We start from the raw sequence: 27954 nt of genomic DNA, 5'->3' as shown, positions 1-27954 counted from the left end.
AGCTAAATAAATTAATAAAATAAATAAATAAATGAGAAGATATTACATATTTATTTAGGTGTAATTTTGGAATTAGCTAGTTTTCTTTTGGAAACATTCGCATTAATTTTATTAACATTGAAATCTTAAGATCTACCTTAAAATTTTGTTTTTGTTTTATAAGTAACAAACAAAAAGAAATTTTCAAATCAAGATATCGATTCATTTATTTATATTTTTAAAGAGAATCTGTCATCATAAGTTTAATTTATTAATAACCACTCAATGATTACTGTACTTAATCATGTGCATATTTATCAACCATCAGGATGTAACATAGAGGTGACATACTAACTGGACTATATATCCCTACAATCGTCGAACTTCCTGCTTCCATTAAATATTATTACACACCGACGACAGAACAGCTGATTCACTACCGAGTTGTGCTTTGACCGACAACGAGCCAGAACCACTAGTTGAACGTTAGCTCTCGAGCTGTTCGGTCGCGGTTCAACAATGGCGCTTAACTTGAACTTTCGATTTCGACGAGCTTACTAATATGTAGAAAGAAATTGTATATTCATACCGAATATGGAACTGAACGGTCACCACCGCAAGTGGCCCACGTCGGGCACAAGGTGCGTCAGGATGGAGAACATCCTGATTCTCTTCAGCACCATGTGCGTGTTCAGCGTGATGATGCTGCTCAAAGTGGAGATGTACAGTGGTAGTACAGTGCTTTGGAGCAATGAATACGAGCCTACGATGAAGAGTCCTGTGATAAGACAAATGGCAATGCCAGCCATGAAAACCATCGTGGCGTACTCGCCGGAAAAGCAAGTGGAAATGGACAGAAAGTACCCCGTTTACTGCCCGAATTCGATTGTAAGACCGCAAAATAGCGTTCAGGTATAAATTTTATTAAATTTATGTAGCAATACTTTATAGATTTAATAATATAAATTAAAATAATGAATCTCCCTAGATATTAATACACTAGTATCTTTTTATGTTGTAGATGCGTTTCATATTTTTTTTTACAAAAATTAGGGATGTGTTCTATAATTTTTAAAAACGAATAACTTTAAAATAGTATAGTTAAAGATACTAAATAGTCGCATAAAAAATTTCAAAAATGTAATAAGGTCTAAAAATTCCTTTTAGTTAAAAGTAATATTTTTTATTACATTTCTTTATTAAAAATTTTGTCACTGTATAACATTGGTCGGCATGTTTTGCAGATATACATACATACGTGTTGAAGACAATGGTTCCCTCAATTAGAATAAGCGCCATATTTATTATCGTTCTGTGCTAATTTTTCCATTTAACAAGGTATTTAGTTATTGAAATTCGTAATGATTTTCTTGAATAATTGCTTATTTTTTTATGCAATTTCTGATATCCAAACATTTTATTTTTATTCTGTATTTTAGGAAATAGATAAATACATTGCTTCAGATATAGAAATATAGATGATTTAGAAAAATGAGTATAGTATAATATTGTACGAATAAATAAACAGTTAGTTTTGTACTAATATACTAATATAAATAAATAAGAGAGTGATTGTATAAATGTTTTTAATCGCCTTATAAAATATTAAGTACATTTAGGCAACTTGATATATCGTAAGTTAATTATTTTAGAATTTAAATTATGATTCAATTTGATATTTTTGGCATTCATTTTTACAATAAAATCGCTTTTAAATTATAAATATTTTTTCGGATAGTAAAAAAATCACCGCTTAACCTTTTATAATGCCGAAAAATATAAAAGCACTTTTGATCACTAGAACTATTTTAAATTGGGTCTGTGTGTAAATAATTAAAAAAAAAACACTTAAAACTATTGACATTAAAGTGGTATTAACATTTTACGATATTCTAAATATTTAAATTTATTGTTGCTACTTATATATTAAATTAAGTAGTTGATTTATTTTATGTCATAGATGTTCTTCTTTTGTAATACTATAAAAAGCTCTATCGATGATGTCACTTAATTTAGCTTACACATTATACAACGCATTTTAAATTGACGATAAAATAGAACTGAAAATAGTCAATAAATAATCAGATGCTAATTTTATCAATCATTTCTTGAATAAATAAATACATTTACATAAATGGATTTTTCCATCTAAGAGTTATATATTCTATTGTGTTAAATAAACATTTCTTCGAGCTTGCATATATAATTATTATTTTCCTTGTGAGAGCTGTGGGATGGTTTTATTTCTCGCTCCTAATTATATATCAACAATTTTATATTTGTACCGCGGCATCGCAGGCAAGTAATTTTATAATATTAGACATTTTTTAAAGTGAAATCAAGAACCGCTAAGCGACATATAACAACATTATAAGTGGCATTAACGACAAGTTAAGAGATGGAATGCAACACTCCAGTTAATATAATACAAACTTGTTGCTAGATTAGCAGTAACATTAACGCGACAATGTTACAAATAAACGGTACACCGAGTATTAAAATAATGAATCATCGATATACAAATTGGCTTTTTTTCTAATCACTGTACTTTAGGAAGACCCCCAAGTAAGACGACTTCCTTTTTGCAATATATATTTAATAAATTACTATCGCCAGACAGAATCGCGTGTTTTTTAGACTTGCAAAATAATATATTAAACGAACATCTTTCGGTGGTTATCCGTGACTTTAGGCAGTTTCATTCTTGACTTTAATGGCTATAAATAATCGACTACGTAGACAATTAATAACGCCATCGGCACACCCTACGTGTATATTTTATTGATGTAAAAAATTGGCTCTAAACACGCCAACTCAGCAAGTAATCGCTTTCGATAATCATAAAATGCGAATAAAGGTGTTTCTGTAGTTTATAAATCACAACTATAAACCGTATCATATTTTATCTATTTGAACTTTTGTGCCATTGTATTGAATGAATTGACTATAAAGCGGAATTATTTACTGGTATTGGTATTTATATGAACGTTGAGTGTATATAACAGTTTCATGTAATATATTACGTATTGAACTTACGTTTAATATATTTAAGTTTGTATCATTATTGTATCATGAAATGTTAAAAGCTTAGTAATAAACAAATATTATCAATAACCGTGCGTTGATATCACTTCAAAAGTATCAACGCACGGGTTAACGCGAAACATATAAAGATATTTTCAACCTTTAGAAGTTCAAAGGCATGTACTATGTCATGCCCAAAATGCTTTTACCATTGCAGTTTAAGTGCATCTATGTCATGCCCTATATACTTTATATTTATTGAAACCATTTTATGATACAATTTCCAGCATTTTAATTCATTAGAAAAAAAAAACACTTCTAATTTCTAATCATTTTACCTGGAATTATCAAATTACTGAAATTCATAGTTAAATCTGTTAATCGATCGATGGATTTTGCGAACAATTTTTTGACCAGTCTTTGCCAACCGCTCAAAACTTAGACGTGTGATTCTCAATTAAAAATATTTGCTTTTACATTTACGTACATATTTTCTTTAAATAAATTAAAATACTGTTTTTAATTCTACTCATTATTTGGACAATATATTATATTTTCAGAGCATAAGATTATGAATTTATTAATTAATTTATTTATTATTTTGTGCCCTTTTATAGATTCATACCGTAGCGGGGATTAATTAGGCTGAATCGAGAGTAGTCCTTCAGTTGTTCGATAGATTTTTGCGATTCGTTGTTCATGAATGCTACAGGATATCATATATAAAGGGCGATCCAAGTTCAGTTGCCGAACATTTAAAAAGGAACACAAATTTCTTAGGATTTTTTTTATTAATCGTACATTTAATGTATTTTATTAATTATGAAAAATAATATCAATCAAATGGTCGCTTCTTGATCTTTTGCAGCAGTCGATAATCTATATAATCCACTATAATTTTTTTCCAATAAAACACACATTTTTAAAGTAAAATCCTATTTTAATCTGATATTTATTGCGACTTTATAGTCTATAGATAGAATATTATTTTTGCAAATATTATTTAAGAGTTGTTTAGTTAAAGTTTTTCGTTTCTTATTTTATATAATTATCTTATATATTTTTTTCTAAAAGGTCTTTCTTTGATAGTAGATTTCCAAAAAATCTCATTCGCTTAAATATATTTGTATTACAAATCTAATTAACAATAATAGGTTATACATTATAAGCTAAATAATTGAATCTAAATTTTATTGATTTTTTAATGCAATATTTTTTTTTATTTATAAAAATCGATCTAAATTAATTTGGTTATTTTTAAGTGTCTAGTGGTAAAAAGGAAAACATTATTAATAAACATTATTTTATTCCGAAAACATAAGTTTTTCACTTAAATCTATAACTGAATTAATATTTTCCAACGTTATGAGAAAATTTTACTCATATTATATTTGCTGCAAAAAGTACAAAACTGACGTACTGTATAATTAATTAATAATAATAGATATTTATTAAATATTCTTAAATTAAATTATTATTATTTTACGCAGTCGTATATTCATTTTTGGATTATGCCCCACGCCACATTCGCAGCTATTTATGCATATTGTACCCATGATAAATCGTCTGTTTGTACATACATAGATGCATATATCGACACATGTTATTGTATAGCCTGCAAAGCTTTTATACCCATAGCTAACGTCCAATGCAGATACCATCGGAATCCCATGAATTATGTGCAACTTTCCCTTGCGCAAAGGCTAATGATCCGAACATTAGAATGAATTTCGCATAAATCTCGCGACGCGGACAGGCCATTGTATGTACATACGTGTACGCCGTTCCATGGAACATACCATAACGTAGTTTGCTTTCAATTTCTGCGCATGCGCATAAGTAGCGCACTGGCATTATCATACGAACCCTTCGTGTGTGGCCGATGACCGAGGACTGTCCTGGTAAGAGTAGATGGTCAAGGAACGCAAAGGCGTAGTGTTATCTCTTCAGGGAATTTTCATAGCTATAGGGTGTTTTATAAGTAAATCATATGATTAAATCAATCGTCAGCACTAAATAATTGCTTTGTCATTGTCACAGTTTAACAATCAAATAAATCGATTTTTTAAAAAGCTCACATGAGCTTTCATTGCCTCAAAGAGTTTTTGAAATCAAACAGATCATAGTCTTTAACATATTAAAAATGAATCATAAGTTATTATTTATTTCATACATAATTTGTTACACTTTAGCTTGTCACGCTTACTAATCAATAAGTGATCGTATTGTTTTTTGCATATATATCACAAAAAAATATTTCAAGGTTGAATAGTCTCCTGCTACTACGTGAATCTATTACATCTATACATTATGATAATTTTCGGCGCCGTCTATAATGACAGGATCGAGGATCTCATCTGCCTTATTCGCTCATTGAGACGTGACGAAATTACAAGTCAGCGACGGCCAACGTTGTGATTTTATAGGTGCACATATGAGATCATTTTTCTCTCAACCAGCCCACGAATATAGAATAAATGATGATTACAATTTGTACTGAAAAAATCGTCCCACATTTGCCAATATAAGTCTGCCCACACGAGCTATATGGATTGTTTTTTTTCCTTATATTTTTCGATAATGTACGATCGCTGTTGAATACCAGTATATATATAATTTGTAAAAAATAGCACTTTGGAAATATAATAATGGAGCAAAAATGATATTCAATCGTAATGATCACTCATTGTACATAAAATATGGGAATAAAAAAATCATTTGCAAAAAGTGTTGCGTACTATCGTATTAGGATTATTTCTTAGTCTTGTACAAAATTGATCAAGTGTATATGAACCGCTTATAGATAAATTTGTCGTGAAACCATTTATCATTGTCCAAGCAATTTAAGTGTGGGCACTTCCTTCACATATCTCAATAAATTAATATGTACAATATTATATATAGTACATATGTATGTGCAATATTTTTTTGTCATAGAACGGATCTATGACAAAAAAACTGTATAGAAAGTGCAAAAAAATCGCTTTTTGGAATAAATAACGGCAGAAGGACTATTTAATTTCCTACTTAAATGACTTCACATTTGGTTTCTCTAGCGTGCGACAACTTGCTATGATTTTTTTCCAGAGTCAAGCCCCTCAAGGAGAAAAGGCCCCGGGAATTTCTCCTCTCTCCCCCCATCCCTTCTTGACATATGTAAAATCTCTAAGCAAAACGTTTTAAATGATATTAACGTAGTTTGTAAATATTTTGAAGGGAAGCATGAGATATCACAATATGTTCTAGTAAAATAGCATTAAAATGTAATTAAGTTTTTAGTAAGAGATTAAAAAAGCAAAACATTTTTTCTCTTTAATAGTTTTTGATTATATATATAAAGAATTGTGCAATTTTTTGTTGTAATTGCTGGATATTACGATTGTGCTTATTTAAAAATAATGATAATATATATTAATTTATTTTTTCTGTGAATTATATTATTTATTTATTTATTAAAATTATAACCATCGTGACCTGACAGGCAAACCCAATGCGTCACGATAGTCAAAAGTACAAATACATCATAATACATACAAATATAAACAAGACAAAACAACAGACACAAATCACCTCAACAGGTGTGCATTGTCCCATACGAACTGAACCAAAACTCCATATGTGCAAGAAAAAATGTCTATATTTCTATGGACAGAATTGAGCAGATGAATAGCCTTGGCCAGAGAAGAGTTGGCAAGTGCTCCAGTTCTAGACTTTACAGGCAAGAATAGTGGACGCGACCGAGAACTATAACCACCTTCAGGAGCCCACATTTGAAGCTGCTCGAGCACTGAAGGATTGTCTACGATGCCCTTGAGCAATTTCCAGAAGTGTTTAATTACATAAACACTTCTGCGAGTCGACAAAGAAACGTATCCCAGGGCTCCCAAAATAAAATCACTGGGAAACAAGAACGGATAATACCCTTATTCCTTCAAGTATAAATATCGAAGAAATTTACGTTGTACTTTTTCCAGCTTCAATTCATTACATTGATTCATTACGCCTGGGATCCAAATGATGGAGTTAGTTTCTAGTATGCTGCGGACTAGAGTATCATAAAGAGTGCGCAATACTAAAGTATTCCTGAAGTAACGCGCATTTCTCAAGATAAAACCGAGCATTTTTAAGGATTTGCCGAGTCTCTGCAATGTGCTGGCTAAATTTCCAACGTTCTTCGAAAGTCACTCCTAAATCCTTAGTTGAAGAAAACCTTTCCAGAAAATATCCGCCTAGATGGTATGAATATTTTGCCGGCGTTAATGACCTTGAAAATGAAATTGTGTGACATTTCTTTACACTGAAAGGCAATTGGTTATAGCAAGCCCATTTCCATATAGAGTTGAGATCCTCCTGTAGGTCTTATCCTCCTTATTATATAAACAATAGCAGACTTTTTTATAATAGTTTCAATGAGATTGAAAAATTGTCATTATTTTACATGTAAACAATTTAAATTGTTAATTTTAGTTTAATAAATGGATAGAAACTTAAAAATAAAAGGTCAGAAATATCCATATCCAATAGTCCATGTTTAATTAGTTAATATAAAATGTGATAGCGACAATTTATTATTTCATTACATTTATACTTACATACATATTTGATAGTCGATTTTATATCTAACACATTTTTGATCTCTTTTATGATATAAACAATTAGTCAAAATTCTATATAATATAGTTACTGACAATTTATTTGAACTATTGATCGGTTAAGGAAATTAAATAAAATTACTGACATGATGTCTTATATTTTTTTATTTTCAGTTAGGGTTCTTCAAATAATTAACTATTTGCTATATATACCATATGTATAATATTAATTTTGTCTGAACATTCTTCAGTAGATTGGATTTAAGCTCTCATTATGGTATATTATATAATATTATACGCTCAAGACTCGTTATGTTTTAATTTTCAATCACGTTCTGCACACATCATCTCCATGTATGTTTTACCCATGGCCTCCATGTGTGTTTTCCATTGGCAAAATTGCGATTTCGTGTAATTCTCACATATTTAAACATGCCCATAGTTACGCCGTAACACATACGAGAAGTCAATATTGTACCTTGAAAAATTGGAATAAAAACAAAACCCAACTACGATCGGCATCAATTACCTAACATAAAAATAGCTGTTAACGACTCGGGCCGTGTCCATCTTCAACGCAAAACGACTGAGAATTTAATTCTCCGTGCACTAATGGAGCGATATCAAACCTATTATTTAGTACGCCGACAAAAAAGTGAGGAAATTTCGTTACCCAGAAGGGCTTCTCGGAACCAATTGGACCCTTTGATCTTCTTGAGTAAATTTCCTGTGCATCCTGCGAATGAAGTGTATCCGAGCCGATCTTAATAAGTGCGCGTAATTAAAGCACTCGCAGTCGTAGATCTTGTAAATAATCTCAATAAGATTTATCTCGCCTATAACCGGAATTACGTGATGCGGGACAAGTTTTTAGGTGCTTTGATCCCATCTCCAATATCCAATTATAATTGTAATAATATTTTAATGCGTTTAATTTCTTTGCTATAATAAACAATCCATTAATCAATACTTAATCATTATATCACATATAAATAAATAAAATATCTACATATATCAAATATATAATAAGTGTATAAGCATTTATAGTAATTAAAAATTACTATCGGGAGAATAATATACATAATTGACCATTAAATATTTTTTTGGGTTTTGAAAATCTCGCTAGTCACAATCAAGGTCAAAATTGTGCCGGATTCAAGCGATAAAATAATTTGAGGGCCTCGACCGATTTTGCTTTTAAGCAATTACGAAAATGAGGAGTATCATTGCTTCCAAGATTGTAATATAAACGATTTCGGTAAGCGATGTATTTTGAAATACAAATGATGTATTTTTTATAGTTTCAGCTTATCAGTCTATTTACACATAAACACAAAAAGTTTTTTTTAGAATCGACTTTCGGTGTTATTTTATATTTTAAGAAATAATATTATGAAATATTAAAATCACATTTTGTTGAGTCTATTCTTAATCTTATTGACTTATATGCTGCTTAGCCTTTAATCCAATTTTACTTCATTTAGTGCTGCAACCTAATTTTGCAAATTAAACCATATATATTTAATTTCTATTAATGTTATTGTTAAATATTTTTTTAGACTGGTCTCTAAATTTATTAATAAAATAATAATTAAAGCACCTAATAAAATATTCAGTTGATGCTTTTTTCCTCCCTTTCATTAATTTATATTAAATAGCATTAAACAATAGACAGTATTTTTTATTATTATTATTTATTTCATAGTATTTTATTAAATGACATGCATTTTTTTGGCCAATTCAAGGGGGTCCTTGTTTAGAATCCACGTCAAAAGTAATAAAATCATGCAGTGGAAACGCTCGGTTATCTAGCGTGAAAATGGAATGAATTACATTTTCACTGGTAAATACGTATGTATCTACCGGTGAAAAAATATTTTTGGGGTAGATTTTTAGATTTTCTTTGATGGATAATTCCAGAATTTCTGGTTTAGAATCAGGGACAGCATTTCACCTTTATTTAAGGTGGGGGCGAAAGTAGGTGAGTCAGTAGTTTTTTTTTTAATATTTCGATCTCCTAAAAATTCATAGCATTTCCTTGAATGACATACAATTTTCTGTCCAAAATCAAGGGGAGGCAAATTTCACCACATGCCCCTCCCCCAAATGATGTCCCTGACATTGTACAAAATAATCTTAAACCAATAACCATTGTTGATTTATTTTATTCAGCAACTGTATGTGTATTTGCATCACATATTAATTTTTAATGTAATATTTCTTCAGATAACAGCTCACTAAGATCATCGTTATATTCATTTCGTAGTTTTTTTGCCTTTTCCAGATCTTATCATCATTCAAGTCGCAAAATAACCACATGAAACTAAATGCATTATTTATTTCATTTGCTGCATTAAATCTAGTTGTCAAATTACCGATAATACAATCTATAAGAATATTAAATTTATATAGTTCAGCTGGTGATGTTATTGATACTTCGATCTGAAAATTCAGATCTAATATCTAAATTTACTGTTATTCGTTGGATATTTCCTCCCAATTAAGTGTAATATTTTATAAGGTTCAGAAAGCAATAAAATGAACAATAATTTGCAAACAAATTTTGACACAAACGGAGCCGAATCAAAAAAATACACTCTGTTCTTTTGATTAATAATGCTTATTGTGAAAGTACTCTCTGGAAAGTGGGCGCTTTTGAAGGCAATGTTCCACTCATTTTATTTATTTTAGTATGTATAAAAAAGGCAAAAGTACGACTAGTTTAATTCGTATTTGTTATTTGATGTCAAGTTTTAGTTTTTTTTTATAAATATATCTAAGAGAACAGGCCCATGGAATTTGTCGTATCTCCCCCGCCCCCTCTCTTGGTAGGCCTGCCAATAGTGTATTTAAATGTGCTCAGGAGATTATGCATTTCAATAGACTCTGTTAATGATGTTCATGAATAAATTAACTTTCACTTTGTATGGATTATAGTTACTCATATATAATATACCTAAGCATGCATGTAATATGTATGCCACGAGCATCTCGTAACAAATAACTCAATTAGTCGAATAATCGATGTTGTGATGATAATACCCAACGGCCAGCTGAACTTTCGTTCGCCTCCTAGATAACGATCTTATCCACTAAACGATCTACCATCTCGAGAGGCGAATTATGAAGTCTTTGAATTTCAACAATGCCACACGTCTCGATCAAAACAACCATCGATAATAATGACTCAACATACTATCGGCGAAAAAAAGTTCAATTGTGACGCCCTGGCGGCGAGAGCTTTTGATCGTTATCCGGATTCGATCTCGCGATCGCTGTGTAATTTAGGACATAATCAGTATCATCACCTCGTAAGTTTGCGATGATCTGCAAACAGCTCTAGTATATATTTTTATCGTAATCGATTATAAATATTTATTTTTTGATTTATTCTGAAGACCTTGAGATAATGTCAGTGATATTACAAAGTTTATGCATGATTTATATTTATCTGATTTTCCGAATCCGTTTTATCTGATCTTACATTATTATTTTACCGCATGCATTAATAGTACTAATTGACGCATTATGGTATTGATAACATCCTTATAAATAATGATTGCAAATGTTTAACTGCGCGTAATAGTATGTTATTAAATTCCACATCATAATATGACTTCGGTATCGACCTCAATTACGCTATTAAATGCTTGAATTTAAGTTAATAACTCAATTTAGAGCAGTGTTATAAAATATTTATTATGAGGCGGCAATTTTCTACAATGGTAAAATATAATAAAATAAAACACTCGCGTTGATATCTAATATATAATAATTTATATGTATAATATTATATGGACATGTATTACAATTTATTGAATAAAAAGTGAACTTTAAAATATTTAGAAATAGACATTTTTATGCAATAAGTAGTTTTTATTTAAGTTGTTTACCAAATCAGATTCACTCAAAGTTTAATGTAATGTAACGTCATGACTCGTTTATTTTCTTTCGAATATTATGCATTATAACTTTGTACATTATATGGCATTAAAAAAATATCAATCTTATAAAATTAACATCATTACTAACTTAACAGTATATATTTAAATTGGAGTTTAATAAAAAAAAATAGTTTTACCTTTCGTTTAATGATCTATGGATATTAGACGAATATTTCATTTATCGAGAAACGAAAATTCTCATTTTTACTGATTTTTAAAAAATATATAATTGTAAAACAGTTTAGATTTTACAATAATAATTGGACGCGGATTAATCATCGGCACTAGAGTTATACTCTTCAGGCTATTAAGAAGTAATTGACTTATAAAATAGGTTTATTGTGTGCAAATAAATAAATTCACTATGGAGATATAAGATAAAAATAAATAATAAAACTAAACAGATTTAAGACCATAGCTTTCCTTTTAATATATTAATTTAATATTTATGAATTGTAATTTCGTTTAATTGTGATTGAAGTTTTACGAGTATTAATTATGTATTCTCAAACCGTGAAAGCGATCGAAATGCAGGTCTTATTATAGATTTAAAGATAAGTAATATGTTTTTGATATTTAATTTACTATTGCCACAAACGAGAGGGTATAGTTGTTCTAGTTTTTAGAATTTTTAGTATATTTAAAATTTTACCGTAGCTTTCGAGTTTAGAAAATTGTTTTTTACATTTTATTTTTTACTTATTTATCAATAGCACAAGCTTTTTTATTTCTACGAGAAAACATCACTGATGAGGCGCTTTTAGTAGGATTTGCAGTGACTAACCATTTGTCGAACAATTTTTTAATACTTCTCTTTTAAAGTCTATCTACTGCTCTATACGGATTTTTATAAGAACATAAAATGACAGTTTCAGGAATAAAGTGGTGATATTTTTTTCTTTTTATTAAATATTCCTTTGTAATCATCTGACAGGCTTAGCTCAATGCGTTACAACGGGGAAATTAATACTTGCAAGTATAAATCACCGGTCTGAGAGTCTGGGAATCGGTGACATCTATATTATGTATTATAAATTATTATGTGCTATACAATTTATAATTAATAGATGTCACTGCAGCTGGGGGCCGGTTTTTTTAATAATAGCGCATTTTTATAAATAAAATTCGAGAACCGCTGTCGGGGCTCGAACTCGCTAGATAGTCTGAGACTAGAGTCTCCAATTACTCGAACCATCAACTACTCGAGTATCGAATATTAAAATTTTAAAATACTCGAGTACTCGAGTACTTTCGAGTATTTACCAAATGTACCAAAATAGCTATTATTCAAATTCGTGCACATATAAATAAATAAATAAAATACTTAGTATGTTAATTTTTACAATTATTTTAACTTCACGAACATACTTTTTAAAAACAATAATGCAAAAAGTGTCTCGAATTTAATATTACTGCTAACCTTTGGTTTTATTATTCCCGTTATAAAAAAAAACCCTTTCCGTTGCTGTTGATGTTGGTCTTATTGTCATTAACGCGTTGGATAAGGCTTCTAATTTATATCTGTTCGCTTTTTATAGATATAAAATTTTTTGAACTCTCTTTTTATGTTCTCTTCTTTCATTCCCTTCTCTGCTTTTCTCTTATTTCCTTCGACTATTGACAAAATAACATTTTGTAATTCTTCTTGAATAGATTTTTTTCTTAACAATATATAATATTCTACTCCTTCTGATTAATGCGAAGAATTTAAACCTATATCCTTCGAAGATGTATTTGGGTGAATCCCTTTCACTCTAGAGCTAAACGGTTCGCAAAGAACTGACTTTACTTTAAATGCCTTTAAAATACACAATTGTTTTGATTTATATTTTAAGCTGAGAGATCAGTATAAACAATTGACAACACTTTACGCTACAACTGCTTAGTCATAAAACCTAAAATTTTTTTTGTTGATATTTCATATTGTTCATTGCCATAAATTAGATAAGTCGGGACTGTCGAACAGAAAACACAAAAGAAATTTCTCCGTCGTACCCACTAACATAGCCGACGACCGGAACTATGCAACTATGGAACTATGAAAAAATTATACCTGATAGTAACCGCTCTAACTCGGGACTTCGGGCATAAACGCCAAATAAAAGCAAGACGTTAACCTTTACCGGACCGAGTTAAAGTTATTTTTGTTTCTGAAATATTTCAAAATTTTTTAATTTCGAGTATTAATCGAGTAATTTTCAAAATACTCGATTATCAAGTACTTGAAAAATAGACAAAAATACTCGAGTATCGAGTACTCGATTACTCGAATTGGAGACTATCTGAGACGTTACAGACTACGCTCTTCCGTCCTTAATCATTTTTGTGAGACTTATTTAGGAAATCATTTGTAAAAATTGTGAATAGTAAGGAACCTAAAATTAAACCTTTGGAAAAAATTTAATCTACTCGTTTAAAAAACTTTTTTAATTCAATTATAACTACTAGAAAATTTAGTTAATTTATATAAAATATGCCTAAAGCTTTAGTATTCTATAAAAACACTGTTCATATAGTCATTTTAGATATACTTTATAATTCTATGTAATTGATCCGTGACGGAATGAAAGCATATCGGGCAAGATATTATGTAAAACTAGTATGTTCTATAACTTTATTTTAATTGATCGTTTCGTAAATTTTACTCACGACGGGCAGTAAACTTACAAGTCGATAGCTTAGGGTCCATACTCGGTTTTCGAATATCTAGCTTGCATCCACTCGGATGGTCGATAACATACAGTACTACAACTTGTACACAGAAAATGAATTTATGTACTTTGTATCATAATATATTATATTCAGTACTATTTAATTTTAGTTCGTCAAAAATAATACATATGAATGCCACATCTGAAACTAGCAAGTAATTTAAAATATTTTTTTGACAACAAATGAATATTTTTTTTATTTAAATATGTTCATTTGGTTAATGTATATATAAACGATAAATACTTACACCTCTGATTGCAAAATATACATTAATAGTTTATAATCCCAAACCTGAAAGTTCGCGTGTTCGAGTGATATAAACGCACGCAAAGTCGAAAACCTGACACCCGTGCTAAGTCTTAATTTTTTCTTCCCAGCGCACCTTTTTGGTCGTACAGAGCGTAACCGATCACTTTGACGTTAACAGTTCACATAAATATTCATCTGCCGAACAAGTAGATGCAGCCGGCCTCGCTCGAAACAACAAGTAAACGATGCAGAGAAGACGCGCGAAGAGCAGCAAAAGTGAAACGTTTCCAATTTGTTGTACACGCCACGAAGATGAAACGCCATCAACAAGAAAGTAAAACCATGCACATTAAATCGCACACTTGATACGATGTTCAGTGCAAATTACTCAAGACAGAGCAGAGCCCGAGCGCAATTATCGCGATGAAGCCATAATTTTCACGCCAACGCCGATTACGAGTTTCGGCCAAGACAATTTTTCAACACATGAAACACCATTAAGACATAATGTTATCAACGCGAAAAGCTAAAGATAAATCAAATTGTGGCGAAAATGTTTATCAACAAGAAACACGCAAAAACGTGTGTATATGTATAACTAAAATTTATTGCGTAAGTTTTTATTGCTTCCTGTTAAGAAACAGCAATATATTCATATATCGTTACGCCTGGAATGATACTTATAATAATATTGTGTCCTTGACCGGTACCAGCTATTTGTGCTTATCTGTAGTTAATTATTTTTTTAGAAATGTATTTGTTCTTTAAAAAAAATCCAAATTGATAATAATTAATTATAAGTCATTATTAATTTTCATTTCAATGAATATAAAAAAAATAATTAAGGATCGTTGAATTGAAATGGCTAATAAATTAAAATTAATAAAATATAATTTGTAGAACAGTCAATTTCTCAAAGCAGGCAACACATTATTAAGACATAATATCATCAAGGCAGGTAGAGTCGGACGATTAATCAAACAGCGGGTGGAAAAAATATTATCAGCTCGTAAAACTCGACGTATTTTGCGCAAATTAAAATTAATTAAAATTACTACCCATTTTTTATACATTATTGTTTTATTATTATTATTTAGGTTGCGAGCATATTATAATAAATTAACTGCTCCTCCTCTTATATGTACAGGCAGTTGTAGCAGATCGTAGATAATTCGTGAATAATGAGCGCGGGCGCTAATCCCGACAGAAAAAAGTCGTAATTGGACACAGAGCGATGGTAACAACCTCTAATTACCACTTTGGGGTATATTTCGCGATATTGTTGTCGACCGTTGAGTGTTAAGAAAAATTATTTTATTGCCCCGTGTACGGCCGAAATTGGCCTGTGAAAACGCTGTCGGCTGTACCAAATCGTATGTGTCTGATCTCACGATTTGCTCGCAAATCTGTTCTTTTCCTCTGCCACATCACGATCTTGTCATTGTGAAGGAAGAATAGCGTGATGATTCTTTATTGCTTTGTGTGAGTTGCGACTAAATAAAATTAAACGATTTCATAACATTTTTTTCATATTTAAAGATAGTGGGTAGCTTCGTGCCTCAACGCACGGATTTCATATACGATTTGGATTTTTGGATCACAGATTTTATTAGCAAATAAAATATAATAAAATATCGTGCCTGTTGCAAAACTAACGGAAAGTATATAAAATTAGTATAAATATACCGAACCTACCAATATTAAATTGCCACGGAAAATAAAATCTTAAAGACAGTGGAAACGCTCGTTACCGAGCGTTCCCACTGCAACGGCATCGATACGGTTTTATTGCTTTTGACGTGAATTTTTGACTTCTGAGACGTGATAATTGTTTTTGCGCCCTTTTATTGATTCAATTTGAATTCAATTTTTATTACATACATTAAAAAATTATAATTATATATTACAAAAAACGCAAATAAATTTAAATGCATGATTTTTCCAAATTAAAAAATATATATATTTTTATACTAAAATTAGTCTGAAAATGACGGCAAAAAAAAATTAAGGCTTATTTGTGGATTATATTTATAAAAAATGCTTGTTGTAAATATGCAGCATTATGCAGAACGCGAACAAAATATATTAAAAATAAAAATATACAAAAATATTTACAAGTAGAAATTCTTAAAGCAATTTTTCTTTTTATTAAAACATAAGACCACACCACATTTTTCATACATTGTTTGTGGAATTCCATTGCATTTCGACATTTTGCATATGTTCCTCTTGGTCAATATGAGCCAGTGTCTACAACTGTATGTTTTGTTAATTTAATGCAACTATTACAAAAAATAGAAATCAAAAATAAATAAACAATGGTAGACTAACCTTTTTGGAGTATATAAATTAATTTTATTTCGTTTTATATCAATCAAATTTTAAAGTTCCCAAAAATGTGGCACATCTGCACCCAACGTTTTTTTTTTTAAATAATAATTATAATTCTCTGATTGATACAGCTTTAAAATTGCTAGTCGATTTTTCGACTACATATTTATGTGAAAATACTTTTCCAGTTATATCAGTAATAAAAACCAAAGCGAGAAATTGAATGAAGCGCTTTGTCTTTCAGAAACAGTATATACATTTTGATTACAAAGAAGTAGCAGCAAATGTAGCACTAACAAAAAAATAATTATAACATTAGATTTATTAAAGAAAATTCTATCTACATTGGTTTTTATTTATGGCTGATTCTTTTACTACTTTTGCTGGGCCTCAGAGGTTGAGAAACACTTAACTAGTGAAAAATATCAATCATATAAGTCTATGTTTATATGTGTGTATGACATCTAGAATTAAAATCAGATATATCACATACACTTGACAATTTAATTTATTAAATATGCAAATATATTGATGATATTCAATAATTTTTATTTATTTTATGTAACGTTGGTACAAAAAAGTGACATATTTAATATGTACTATTTTTTTCATGTAAGAAAAGGTTTTAGATCCTTTATATATATAAAAAAAATAACTGGAAAAGCGGTATTTTTTATTATTAAATTTATATAATAAAATATTACAGTCGATCGATTATTTTTCATTAGTTCTATAGATGTAATTATAGGATCTAGAGAAGGAATTTCTTAATTAGTCTTGCGACAACTAATGGAATCGTGATTGAGTCGTCGTGCCTATTGGACACGCTTTTTTCGACTAGCAACACTGTCAACGTCCGGAAGTCGATAGTTATCCGTTAAAGCGGCAATTTCAAATTTGTCACGCTTTAGCTAATGGCCTCTTCTCTAATGTATCAATCCGTTGAACGAAATAATGTCATTATTATGGGCTAAATATACATACCTTAATAGATAAAGTAATATACTTAAATATGTATTTTGTTGAAGGTTCATGGGTTAAGAAATATTTAATATTTTTTAATTTATACACATTTTTTTTATATCTTAATTATACCTGAAAAATATAATTTATTCATCATAAATAATGTAATTTATAATTTACATATTTAATCATATTTTTTTAATCTTTGGTTCCGTGCTAATAAAATGCAATATCCTAATCATTATATTTACAATACCTCATTACTACTGCAGTTCAAACTATTGACTCTATTATTACACAAATTCTTATTTTTAAATAAGATGTGTATTAGAGTAAATGAAAATTAGATTAGTGGAAGTAAATTGGAATCAGTCGGCATATTAAAGATGTTTCATTTAATTTGCATAATTAAAATTCTGTACCACCAGAGAATTATGTCAGACATTTGGGTGTATTTGCATTTTTTTAATAAAATACATTTTCAGAGAAATGTTAGTACCAGGAAAATTACACAATAAAATATAATTTATGTTTGTGATGTGAAATGTGATATTGTTATATTATGGGATATGATTAAATACTACTTAATATTAGGGAGAAAACGGGGATAATTTTAAATTATAAAAGCATGTGCATATATACTAATCGTGTAATTAAACAAGTTGCTTTATTTTAAGAGCATTTAAATATTATTTCACCCCTAATCTGGCTTACGATTTTTCATGGGAAACGAGTTATGTGTAGCTATTGTATTTTTTTCAAATACAATATTGTACAAATAGTCTAACTGACTTATGGCTGCGTCCAAATGAATATTCACACACGGAATCACCTTCAAATTATTTAATGATATACATTACGTTTAATGGTGTTGATTTTTTTGCTTTTCGCAGGAAGGATCGTGGCAAGAAGTGTCCGCCGGCGGGGTGTCCGTGTACTCGGGCTATTACGACGATCGCATGCCCAATCATCCGTATCTGAGGATCTTGGCAGTCACAAATGGTAAATATGATTTTTACGTACGTACAAAAGAAACTAATTACCCAGCTAATGACCCTCAGGCCGCCTAATGATCCGCGTCGAAAATTGAATAGGCAATTCCGGACTTATTCACGTAGCACTTTTTTTGTTGCCGCCACTCTAGTAGTATATATATATTTTTTAATCTCAAGATGCTCTGACGCATCTCTCGAGTCTCGCGTGTCACCAATTATCATATCCTTTTTTAGACACGAACATATCAATTCTGAGCTGCTTTATGCGCAGCTAGCCAACGACGGCGATTTATTTCTCTCGAGCCTATATTGGAGCATTCCTTAGGTGTGTTTCCTTGCTGGTGCGCGAAACGAATAAGCGGGATGCCTCTCAAGGGAGGCACGCGATGGGTAAATTTATCGATGTGGTTTTTATTTTCTTTCAATAAATTAAGGTGACAAGGTCTATTAAGAAACTCATATATGGTACTAAGACATGCATTATATGGCACTATCACAATCTTAGAATCAATTCTATTTGATAAATAAAATATTATTATTAAAGAAAGAGATTATCATTTATATAATAAGAGGTTATTAAGAGGTTTACGACTATCGGTTAATGCCGCCATTAACGATGTATATTTTTTTGCAATATCTTATGCTACAAGTATTATTTTTATGGCCCATCCTTCTATTATTATATATAAAATTAATCTTTTACCACGCAGCAACTTTTTGGTTATTGTTTTCTCTTATAAAACTATGCCATCGATACTATATTTATATTAAATTAAAACATAACAAAATAAATCTGTCTAATTAATCTCAATTTACCGCAGAAGTAATTTTCTATTTTCGATTTGTTTATGTAAGTTAATATTTATGGTTCTCTAGGGAAAATTTATGTTTTATTTATATTTACCAATTTAAGTTGTACGCTTACACATCCACCGCAACAATATACACATTACTATTTTAAACTTACACCACTCCTACTATTTCTGTGTACTTTCCCAATGCACGACATGCAATCCGACCCACGCCTTAAATCAACACGACACAGATAAACCACATGAAACGTTCAAAAATCCTCCCAACGTCCAGAATCCCATTGCTTATATTAAACCGACATCCACCGCTACTGCATCCGACACGTCTGGGTCAATCTCGTGGGCAACTCGTGCTCTTTAAACAGATCGACGTGACAGCGATATGGGCACCGACCAGAATAAACACTGCCCCAACCTTATACAGTCTCGCATAATGGCCGTATTACTTTCATATATTCCAATCAACATTTGCACATAGGATACCTCGGGCTTCGTTATCCTGTAATCTCGATTGAATTTAAAGCCTTGAGTGCATTAGATTATCGGACGCGATCTAGCCGCGATTGTTACGCCAATGTGTGCGTTTTTATTTTGCTTGCCGTTTCAATAAGCAAAAGGCAATATGTCGCCGAGATAAGAGTGGCGAAAACGACGCGGACGACGACTCAGCATGACCATATTTGCACATTTTAATTAACAGCATCCCATAGAGGAGAATATTCAACGAAGGTCGGAGGCGTGAGCCACGCTCGAGATCTAAGCGGCCATACATGTAAATACGATAATACAATGTATGTAGCTTTTAGAAAGCTTTCCCAGAATGGAAAAACATCATTTGTTGAACAATTGGAACTGTAACGTGTAGCATACTAAATATATTGTATAGTAAAATGTTACGCGCTTTACCGCTCGTTGATCTCTTTTTGGGTGATATCAACGCGCAGTTATAAGCATTACCTTTTTTTATTTAATATTTACATATTTTTTGATACTGTACCCCGCAGCGATAGAAATAATTGACGCGTCAAAAGTCTAGTATAAAAAATTGTATAAATTAACATAACATCCAAGATCGAGCTTTTACTCTCTTGTCTTGCACGAGAAACAGACAAGTTGACAGGACCATCAGTTGAAATATAACATATAAACAAGTATTTACAAAAGCATCGCTAATATATATGTTTATTTAAAATATTATACAATTTTTGGCCACAAATATAAAAAAACACTTATATTTTAAATGTATTATTATTTTCCTCCTTATTCATCAATAATAAAAAAAATATTTTTTATTACAAATCTTTTTAAAGTTGGTATCTACATCGACCTGTATTTTAGAATCGAGAAAAGAGGTTCGTGACGGTGGAACCCACATTGATGGGCAACTATCGCTTGCTTCAATAGTGATGTAGATAATATATATCTATTATATTTAATTCACTAAAAGTAATAGAACTTAAATTTTGAATGGACGTATAAATGTAACTTCTTATATTTATATATTTTTATTTTATTACGATTAAGTAAATAATAATAATAAAAATATTGATTTAAGTTTCATCGTTACAACTAAGGATTTTAAAAGATTTCTCGACTACCAATATTTTGTGCAGCAAATTACATTTTTTTACTTATTGTGCTTAAAGTTCTTAAATGTAAAATTTTACATGAGGAAACACTAGCTCATTAAAAACCCGCCCCTATATAGTCATAGTCATTCTGTACTATCAAAATATTTATGTATATTTTTTTTCACTTTAAATCAATTTATATGAAGCAAATTACAGAATATTTATCTATATTATAGTATATTTTTTTTAAAAGGAATTTCAAATTGAACTGAGTTTAAAATGTATTACAAATCATAGTATATGATTTTTGAGCAAATAGCACATTTTTACAAATATTTTTAAAATATAAAACCTTTTTCAAAAAATAAAACAACAAGATTGTATAATGTATATTCAAATATAAAACATAAATTTATGTTTCACGAGACTACAGGCGGCCTTTGACTCTCGCACAAAATTAGTTCCTGAAAATGTGTGCGAATGTTGAATGTACGAAAGTCGAGGGAAGTAAAAAAAATTGAAATTGTGTATTTTAAAATATTTATTTATCAAGTAAATATAAGATGTTTAAGAGGCGTTTAAGAGACACGTTTAAGTAGGATTTTCGGGTGTTTCCTTTGAAAAGTTATCAAGAGTTAACTGTTTTCCACTATTCTTTTTCTTTTCTTCATATAGTATTTTATAACATGCTATGTTTTTATTGATCGCCCTACGCACTTGAGATATGCGTTCTCCATTGGGATCACAATCTTCCATAATATTTTAAAATGTGTCAAGGTGCGTGAAGACTTCATTAATATTTTTCATTGCTAAAGAGTTTTCCAAAATAAACCTGTCTCATCTATATTAAATATTTGGCTAGAGGAATATTCTCCATCTTCAATAATTTTGGATAATTAGGAAACAAATTCTTTTGCAGCATCTTTATCCGCAACAACCGATTCTCCAGTAAGTTTAATATTATGAAAGGAATACCTCATTTTAAAATTATAAAATCAACCGTTACTTGTTTGAAAAACCGTGTTAAAATCTTTTTTTAATCTATCCTTTTAATCTTTGTGCAAACTAAGAGCTTTTGCTTGAATAATTGAAATACTCAGAGGGACATATTTTTGATGTTGGTCATCGATCCACGATGACAAAGATTTTCCATTTCATCCATGTTTTTTTTTGCTGTGTTTTATTGGAAACATATCTTTAAAGCTGTGTTTTATTGGAAACATATCTTTTTTGCTGTGTTTTATTGGAAACATATCATATACTAATTTTGAACGTATTTCTTAATTATATTTTTATTTTGCAAAATTGAACATATCGTAGACCTGTTTGTATCATACGAACGTCCGATTGAAGCAAAAGCTTCACCGCTATCAGAACGTCTAATAATTTCCATCTTTGTCTTGAATCGTGTGAAGTTTATGAGTCCTTGATTTATTTTTGTTAGTATCAACACAAGTTTTTCCGTTTCTCACTCGTGTTTATATTTTATTTAATTTTTTTTTGTTAAAATAGCGAATTGTGCGAAAGTCGAACGTCCGAAAGTCGAGGGCCGCTTGTATATTTATAAAAGAAATCTATTTTTATTGCTTCTTTTGATTTTGATGTGTTGATTTTTTAACACATAAATTTTAAAACATTAAATAAAGTGTTTGTATTACAAACAATATTTTTAAAAACATATTTTTTAATGAATATATATTTATTATTTACGAAAAGCACATGCCACAAATACATTAATTGTCATTAGTGTCGGAAATGAGAAATATATATATTTGATAATCCAATGCGGAAATATGTATAACTATTAAAAGCAAAAATGTAGTCAAATAAATAGATGGCATGTTCTTGCTATACATATGATTTGACATTTGTTCGTGTACATTTTTTATACAGATAACTTCAGGAGGAAAAATAAATATTGCTATGTTGGATGTCCAACCAGCTGCACCGTTAAATATGAGATCATTTAATCGATGCTCTTTAAAATATTATGGAAAGGAAATACGCAACTCGTTTTGTTAAAAGCTTAACAACAATATGATAATACTCAATACTACAATTACGTAATTATTGGAGTTTTCACATACCATCTATCTGCTAGTACAATAACCACTCGTATGCATCATTTTATGCGTAAAGAATGCCCGATAAACAATGCATCTATCATGCGTGAAAATCGCTATTGTCATCAAGGCATTAACATATTTCACTGGTTGAATAATTAAGCGATACAATTGGGCAACCATCATTCGCATCTGCAATTCGTCTCAAATCAAGACTAAAAGATGTGACACTTTGACACAGGGAGACAATCAACCGATTTTAGATGTAAGGATTAGAGACGATTCGAAACGAGATGAGCTCAGACAGCAAACTCTAAGCAATCCTACAGACGAGAGAGATCAGCAAATCGTCTAAATTCTCTAGAGGACACCATTTTCATGAAACACAACTCGACACGATTTCTATGTGGTAAATTGTGTTTAATAAAAATAAACTATTACCAGCTTTTCCGGCGTCTATTTTGGTTGCAAAGTCACATTTGGTCTTAAAACCCGAAAGATTTGTCTTTATGAATCTGTATATGAATTAGAAAAAAATAATTATTAATTTTAATTTTATATTGAGTAATTATTAATTTTATATTGAGATTGTCTTGAAGATTTCATTTACTCATTTAGCTGCATAAATAAAAGTAAATCAAGTGCAATTTTTAGTATGTCATATATTTTATAGATTCTAAAGCCTATATTTTATTATGTTTATATGTAATGTATTATAATATTTTTTTATAATTCACGCACCATAATGGTTTTTATAATGGCATTAGTCACGCTGTAGTATATAATAAACTGCGTCGGAAATCGCCCACGAGGATTTTTTACGCAATAGAGAACAACGACAATAAAACACTAGAGGTATCATATATTTTCAATCCGACTAACGATCCGTTAGTAATTGAAATTAATTAGCAGCAAGCAATTAAATTTTACTCGGGACGTCCAATTCGATTTGAACGTCTTCCCACATTCTTATGAGATCATAAATTAGAATGAATTCAAATCGGATCAAGAGCAAAATGAATCATATATGAAGTGCATACATAACGTCGGCGCTTTGAACGGTTCTGAATGAATAATGCAACGGCGATGCTGCAAAGGACGCCCACGCCCGCTCTTTGTCGGATAATATACCAGCATGTGCTGCAGATGCATTTGTCATCGACAATTATTATGATAATCCATCGTGAGAACGTGCCTGAGATCAAACAGCATGCTGAACGAGCTTTCGCTGTAAACTCAACCGCGTGCCGAAAGCTCGTGGTTCGAGTCGAAAGGCGGTCATTAATGAATGGAATTCCAATATGCTAGCATGAAATGCAAAAGTTATTAATGGTAATAAAATATTATAATCATAAAGATGTATAAGGGCAAAAAGTAATTTGGAATAGTGTTGGTTTTACAATACAAGTTAATTTACGATTAAAATTAAAGTATGTAGGTGATGTTTATTTTAAATATTTTCCATTAGTAATATCATTATTTTTGTATTATTATGAACCCTGACTTTGCATAAGCTTTAAAAGCTCATCAAGCATTGTTGTCATATTATATATAGTAATCGGCACGACAGACCAATGGTATGAGTCGATGACTAATACCTGAAAGTCCTAGGTTCGAATCACATTTGGATCCCAATTTATTTTAAAGGTCCATCATTTGTAAACATGAAAACATTTTTAATTTTCTAAAATGTAATTTTGTTTTTAATTTTATTAATTAAATTAAATAAATTTAATTTAATTTTAAAAGAAATTGATTTAAATTCAGAATTAATGCAAAGAAAGATTTACATTTACATTTACGCTGTCTCATTTTCGTTTTATTTATGGTACAAAACTCTGATTCAAACACGTATGTTGTTCTAAAGGGATAAAGTTCTAAAAAGTACGCTCAGCGATTTATTGTATTTACTAATTAGAATTATTTTTATATTAAAATTGTCTCTTCGCTTAATATTGAAATAAGTTGTTTTTGTAAGTTATTAGTTATGATTTTATTAAAAATTATTTGCCCTTAATTTATAGTCATTTCACCAATTAGTTACGAAGAAGTCTTTCACCGGTTTCATACTCGCGATGAAATACCTAATTTTCATGTGTAGTTACTTTCGTTCTTTTAGTAATTAATTTAAGCTTGTTTGTATCAAATTCCGTGATTAAATTTATTTTAAAAAACGTGACTTTAATAATAATTAGTTTGCTGATTGAACCCCATTTTCTATTCGCATTTTTTTATATATTACTTAAATAAAATTATGATCATATTATAAAAAAATATTGTGAAGAAATTTAAAAATATTTGTCTATTGTTCACAGGAACTCCTGCAGAAGAGCTGGGTCCATTATACTGTCAAACTTGGAACGACGATCAAATCACAAAGAAACCGCAAGCTATAGAAGCGACAATCACTTCCATTTGGTGGAAAGAATGGGATCCTGGAACCAAAGACGCCGTGACGCCTCTCTTAATATCGTGTCCCTTGAACGAACCAAAAAAGAGCCGATTTCACGTTTCAATCTCAGCTTCGCCGTGTGAAAAAGCTTCAAACGTGTTGGCAGTAGAAACTGAGGCTATTAAAGAATATGAAAGAAACTTTACTGTGTGCGTAAAAGACATGAGATTCTATCACGACATCTCAGATAGACTAATCGAGTGGTTTGAGCTGTTGAAGTTATTGGGTGCTGAAAAAGTGGACGTGTATGTGGCTCAAGTGCCAAAATTAGTACAAAGAGTGTTGAGATATTATAGTGAAAGTGGTTTAGTTAATATGAGAGCGGCGCCTAGACAAACTGCCGATTCGCTCTGGCAGAGAAGAAGGGATCACCTATTGGCGTATAACGACTGTTTATACAGAAATTTGAAGACGTCTCGATATGTAGTGCCGCTGGACGTGGACGAAGTGATCGTGCCCAGGGAGGAAGAGTCTTGGTCCAGGCTGTTGACCAGGCTGTATCGAATCGAGAATAAAGCACCAGGAGCGGCCTCTTTGGCGGTTAGCAACGCGTTCTTCTTTGATGCGTTTTCAGAAGAGCGAATCTATCAAGATGAACGGACGCCTCACACCTTGAGGCACTTGTGGCGCTCCTCCCTCGTAAGTCCCGTGCCGCAGTACAGCAAGAGCTTCGTGTCGACCTCCAGAGCTCTGACCGTGTTCAACCACTACGCCCTTAGTGCCCTGGCGGGGGCAGAGCGCGCGAGGGCAGTGCCCGTCGAAATGGCGCTTCTCCATCACTACAAAGCAGCGTGCAGACCGGCGTTGGTCGATTGCCATCAGTACACTACCAGCACGGTGAAGGACGAGACCCTCCTTCGCCTCGCCAACCATTTGATAACTAACGTTAACAAAGTCCTTGATACAATCTAGTCAGAAAATAAATTAATTATATTTAGATATACTTGTTTTTGCTTTAATCCTTTTCCTATCCAACATAATATATATAAATAGATCATTTGCATATATTTTCAATGGCAATCATTGACCTCATAAGTCAACGTACTACACACAGATCTTCGACAATGCGGTTTTGCTTTTGAATATCTGCACGAATGTTATGAATAAACAAATTTTCTCATGTAAATGTTACTTGTTATCTAATGAGTGACGTATAATTAATTTACATTATGCAAAAATTATGTTTTGAAAAATAAAATTACATGCATGAGAATAAATGTGAAATAACCAATACAAAATTTATTTACTGTATACAATAATATACATAAGTATAACTACACACAATAAGATGTCAATATATATTACACGTATACACAGGAAAAATTAAGGAAAAAAAATAAAAAAAATATTTTATAATTTAAGCGAAAGAAAAATAAAATGATAATTTGGGTACATTTCATTAAAGAACTGGAATTATTGATATGTGGGATTTAGCCTCTAAAACAATACGTGCTTTGGAATTTTGTGCTTATATTCAAAATTAAGTTTGTTTTTATCGTAGTCACCAATACACAAAATTAATGGGTTAGTGTGGTTTTGCGATATAATTTTATAATATAGTCTGGTATAAAATGACTTTGTTCTTTAATTTTTGGCATTTGAAGGCTAATATGCAATTTTTTTATGATTATTATAAAAATGTATATTATATTTATAGCTTTGTTTTCAATGACTTATAATTTAGAAAAAAACAGTATTACTGGTGTTACCCCACACCGAGCAACAGGTATATTTGAAAATGGATATAATTAATTAATTACTAATTAAATACCAATCTAAACAAAGTTTGCATTTTAAAAAGTGGAAAATATAAAATTTAAATTTTTCGATATCCTAATATATTTGGCCCTTTTTTAACTATTCGGTTTTCGAACATTTGGGTATATATCCGAATATTGTTCGTATTCATTTTTAATGAAATATTTTACAAAATCAACGAGACTGTGACCAAAAATGATCATTCAGAAATAAATTATGGGACCACACAAAAGCCCTCGTTACGATTAGAAAAAAGTGTTTCACATAAATAAAACGTAAGTGTTCTTCGATGCATTGACAAAATATTTCTTTGTTGCGAAACGGTCACGGGAAATAATATATCATGGATGACAAAAGGCACCGTATGGCCATAATATTCCCGTTGCACAATTCGGCCTCGGAGATCACCACAAAAAATCTCACTTTCTAAAAGCGTATATGTACATATTTCGTTGCTCTAAGAAGCGAGTGCAACGATTGTCTTGATGATCGCTGCATAATTGTGATTC

The 27954-nt window shown here is 30.7% G+C and overlaps 1 protein-coding gene across 1 annotated transcript; it reads left to right on the top strand.

The window, feature by feature from the left end:
- The first annotated feature begins 409 nt into the window (after nucleotides 1–409).
- On the top strand, nucleotides 410–26626 carry LOC148239107 (uncharacterized). The gene is made up of 3 exons (XM_088190972.1): nucleotides 410–891; nucleotides 18688–18796; nucleotides 25551–26626. Exons 1-3 carry the CDS (start codon nucleotides 574–576, stop codon nucleotides 26597–26599), a joined length of 1476 nt encoding a protein of 491 aa, XP_088047098.1. The 5' UTR covers nucleotides 410–573; the 3' UTR covers nucleotides 26600–26626.
- The last annotated feature ends 1328 nt before the right edge of the window (nucleotides 26627–27954 follow it).

This window comes from Plectrocnemia conspersa, unplaced genomic scaffold, assembly GCF_051122295.1.
Source record: "Plectrocnemia conspersa isolate PC_06_02 unplaced genomic scaffold, ASM5112229v1 ptg000001l, whole genome shotgun sequence".
Classification (NCBI taxonomy): Eukaryota; Metazoa; Arthropoda; class Insecta; order Trichoptera; family Polycentropodidae; genus Plectrocnemia; species Plectrocnemia conspersa.
Note: the sequence above shows the minus strand (reverse complement) of the source record. Positions and strands in the feature narration are given on the sequence as shown.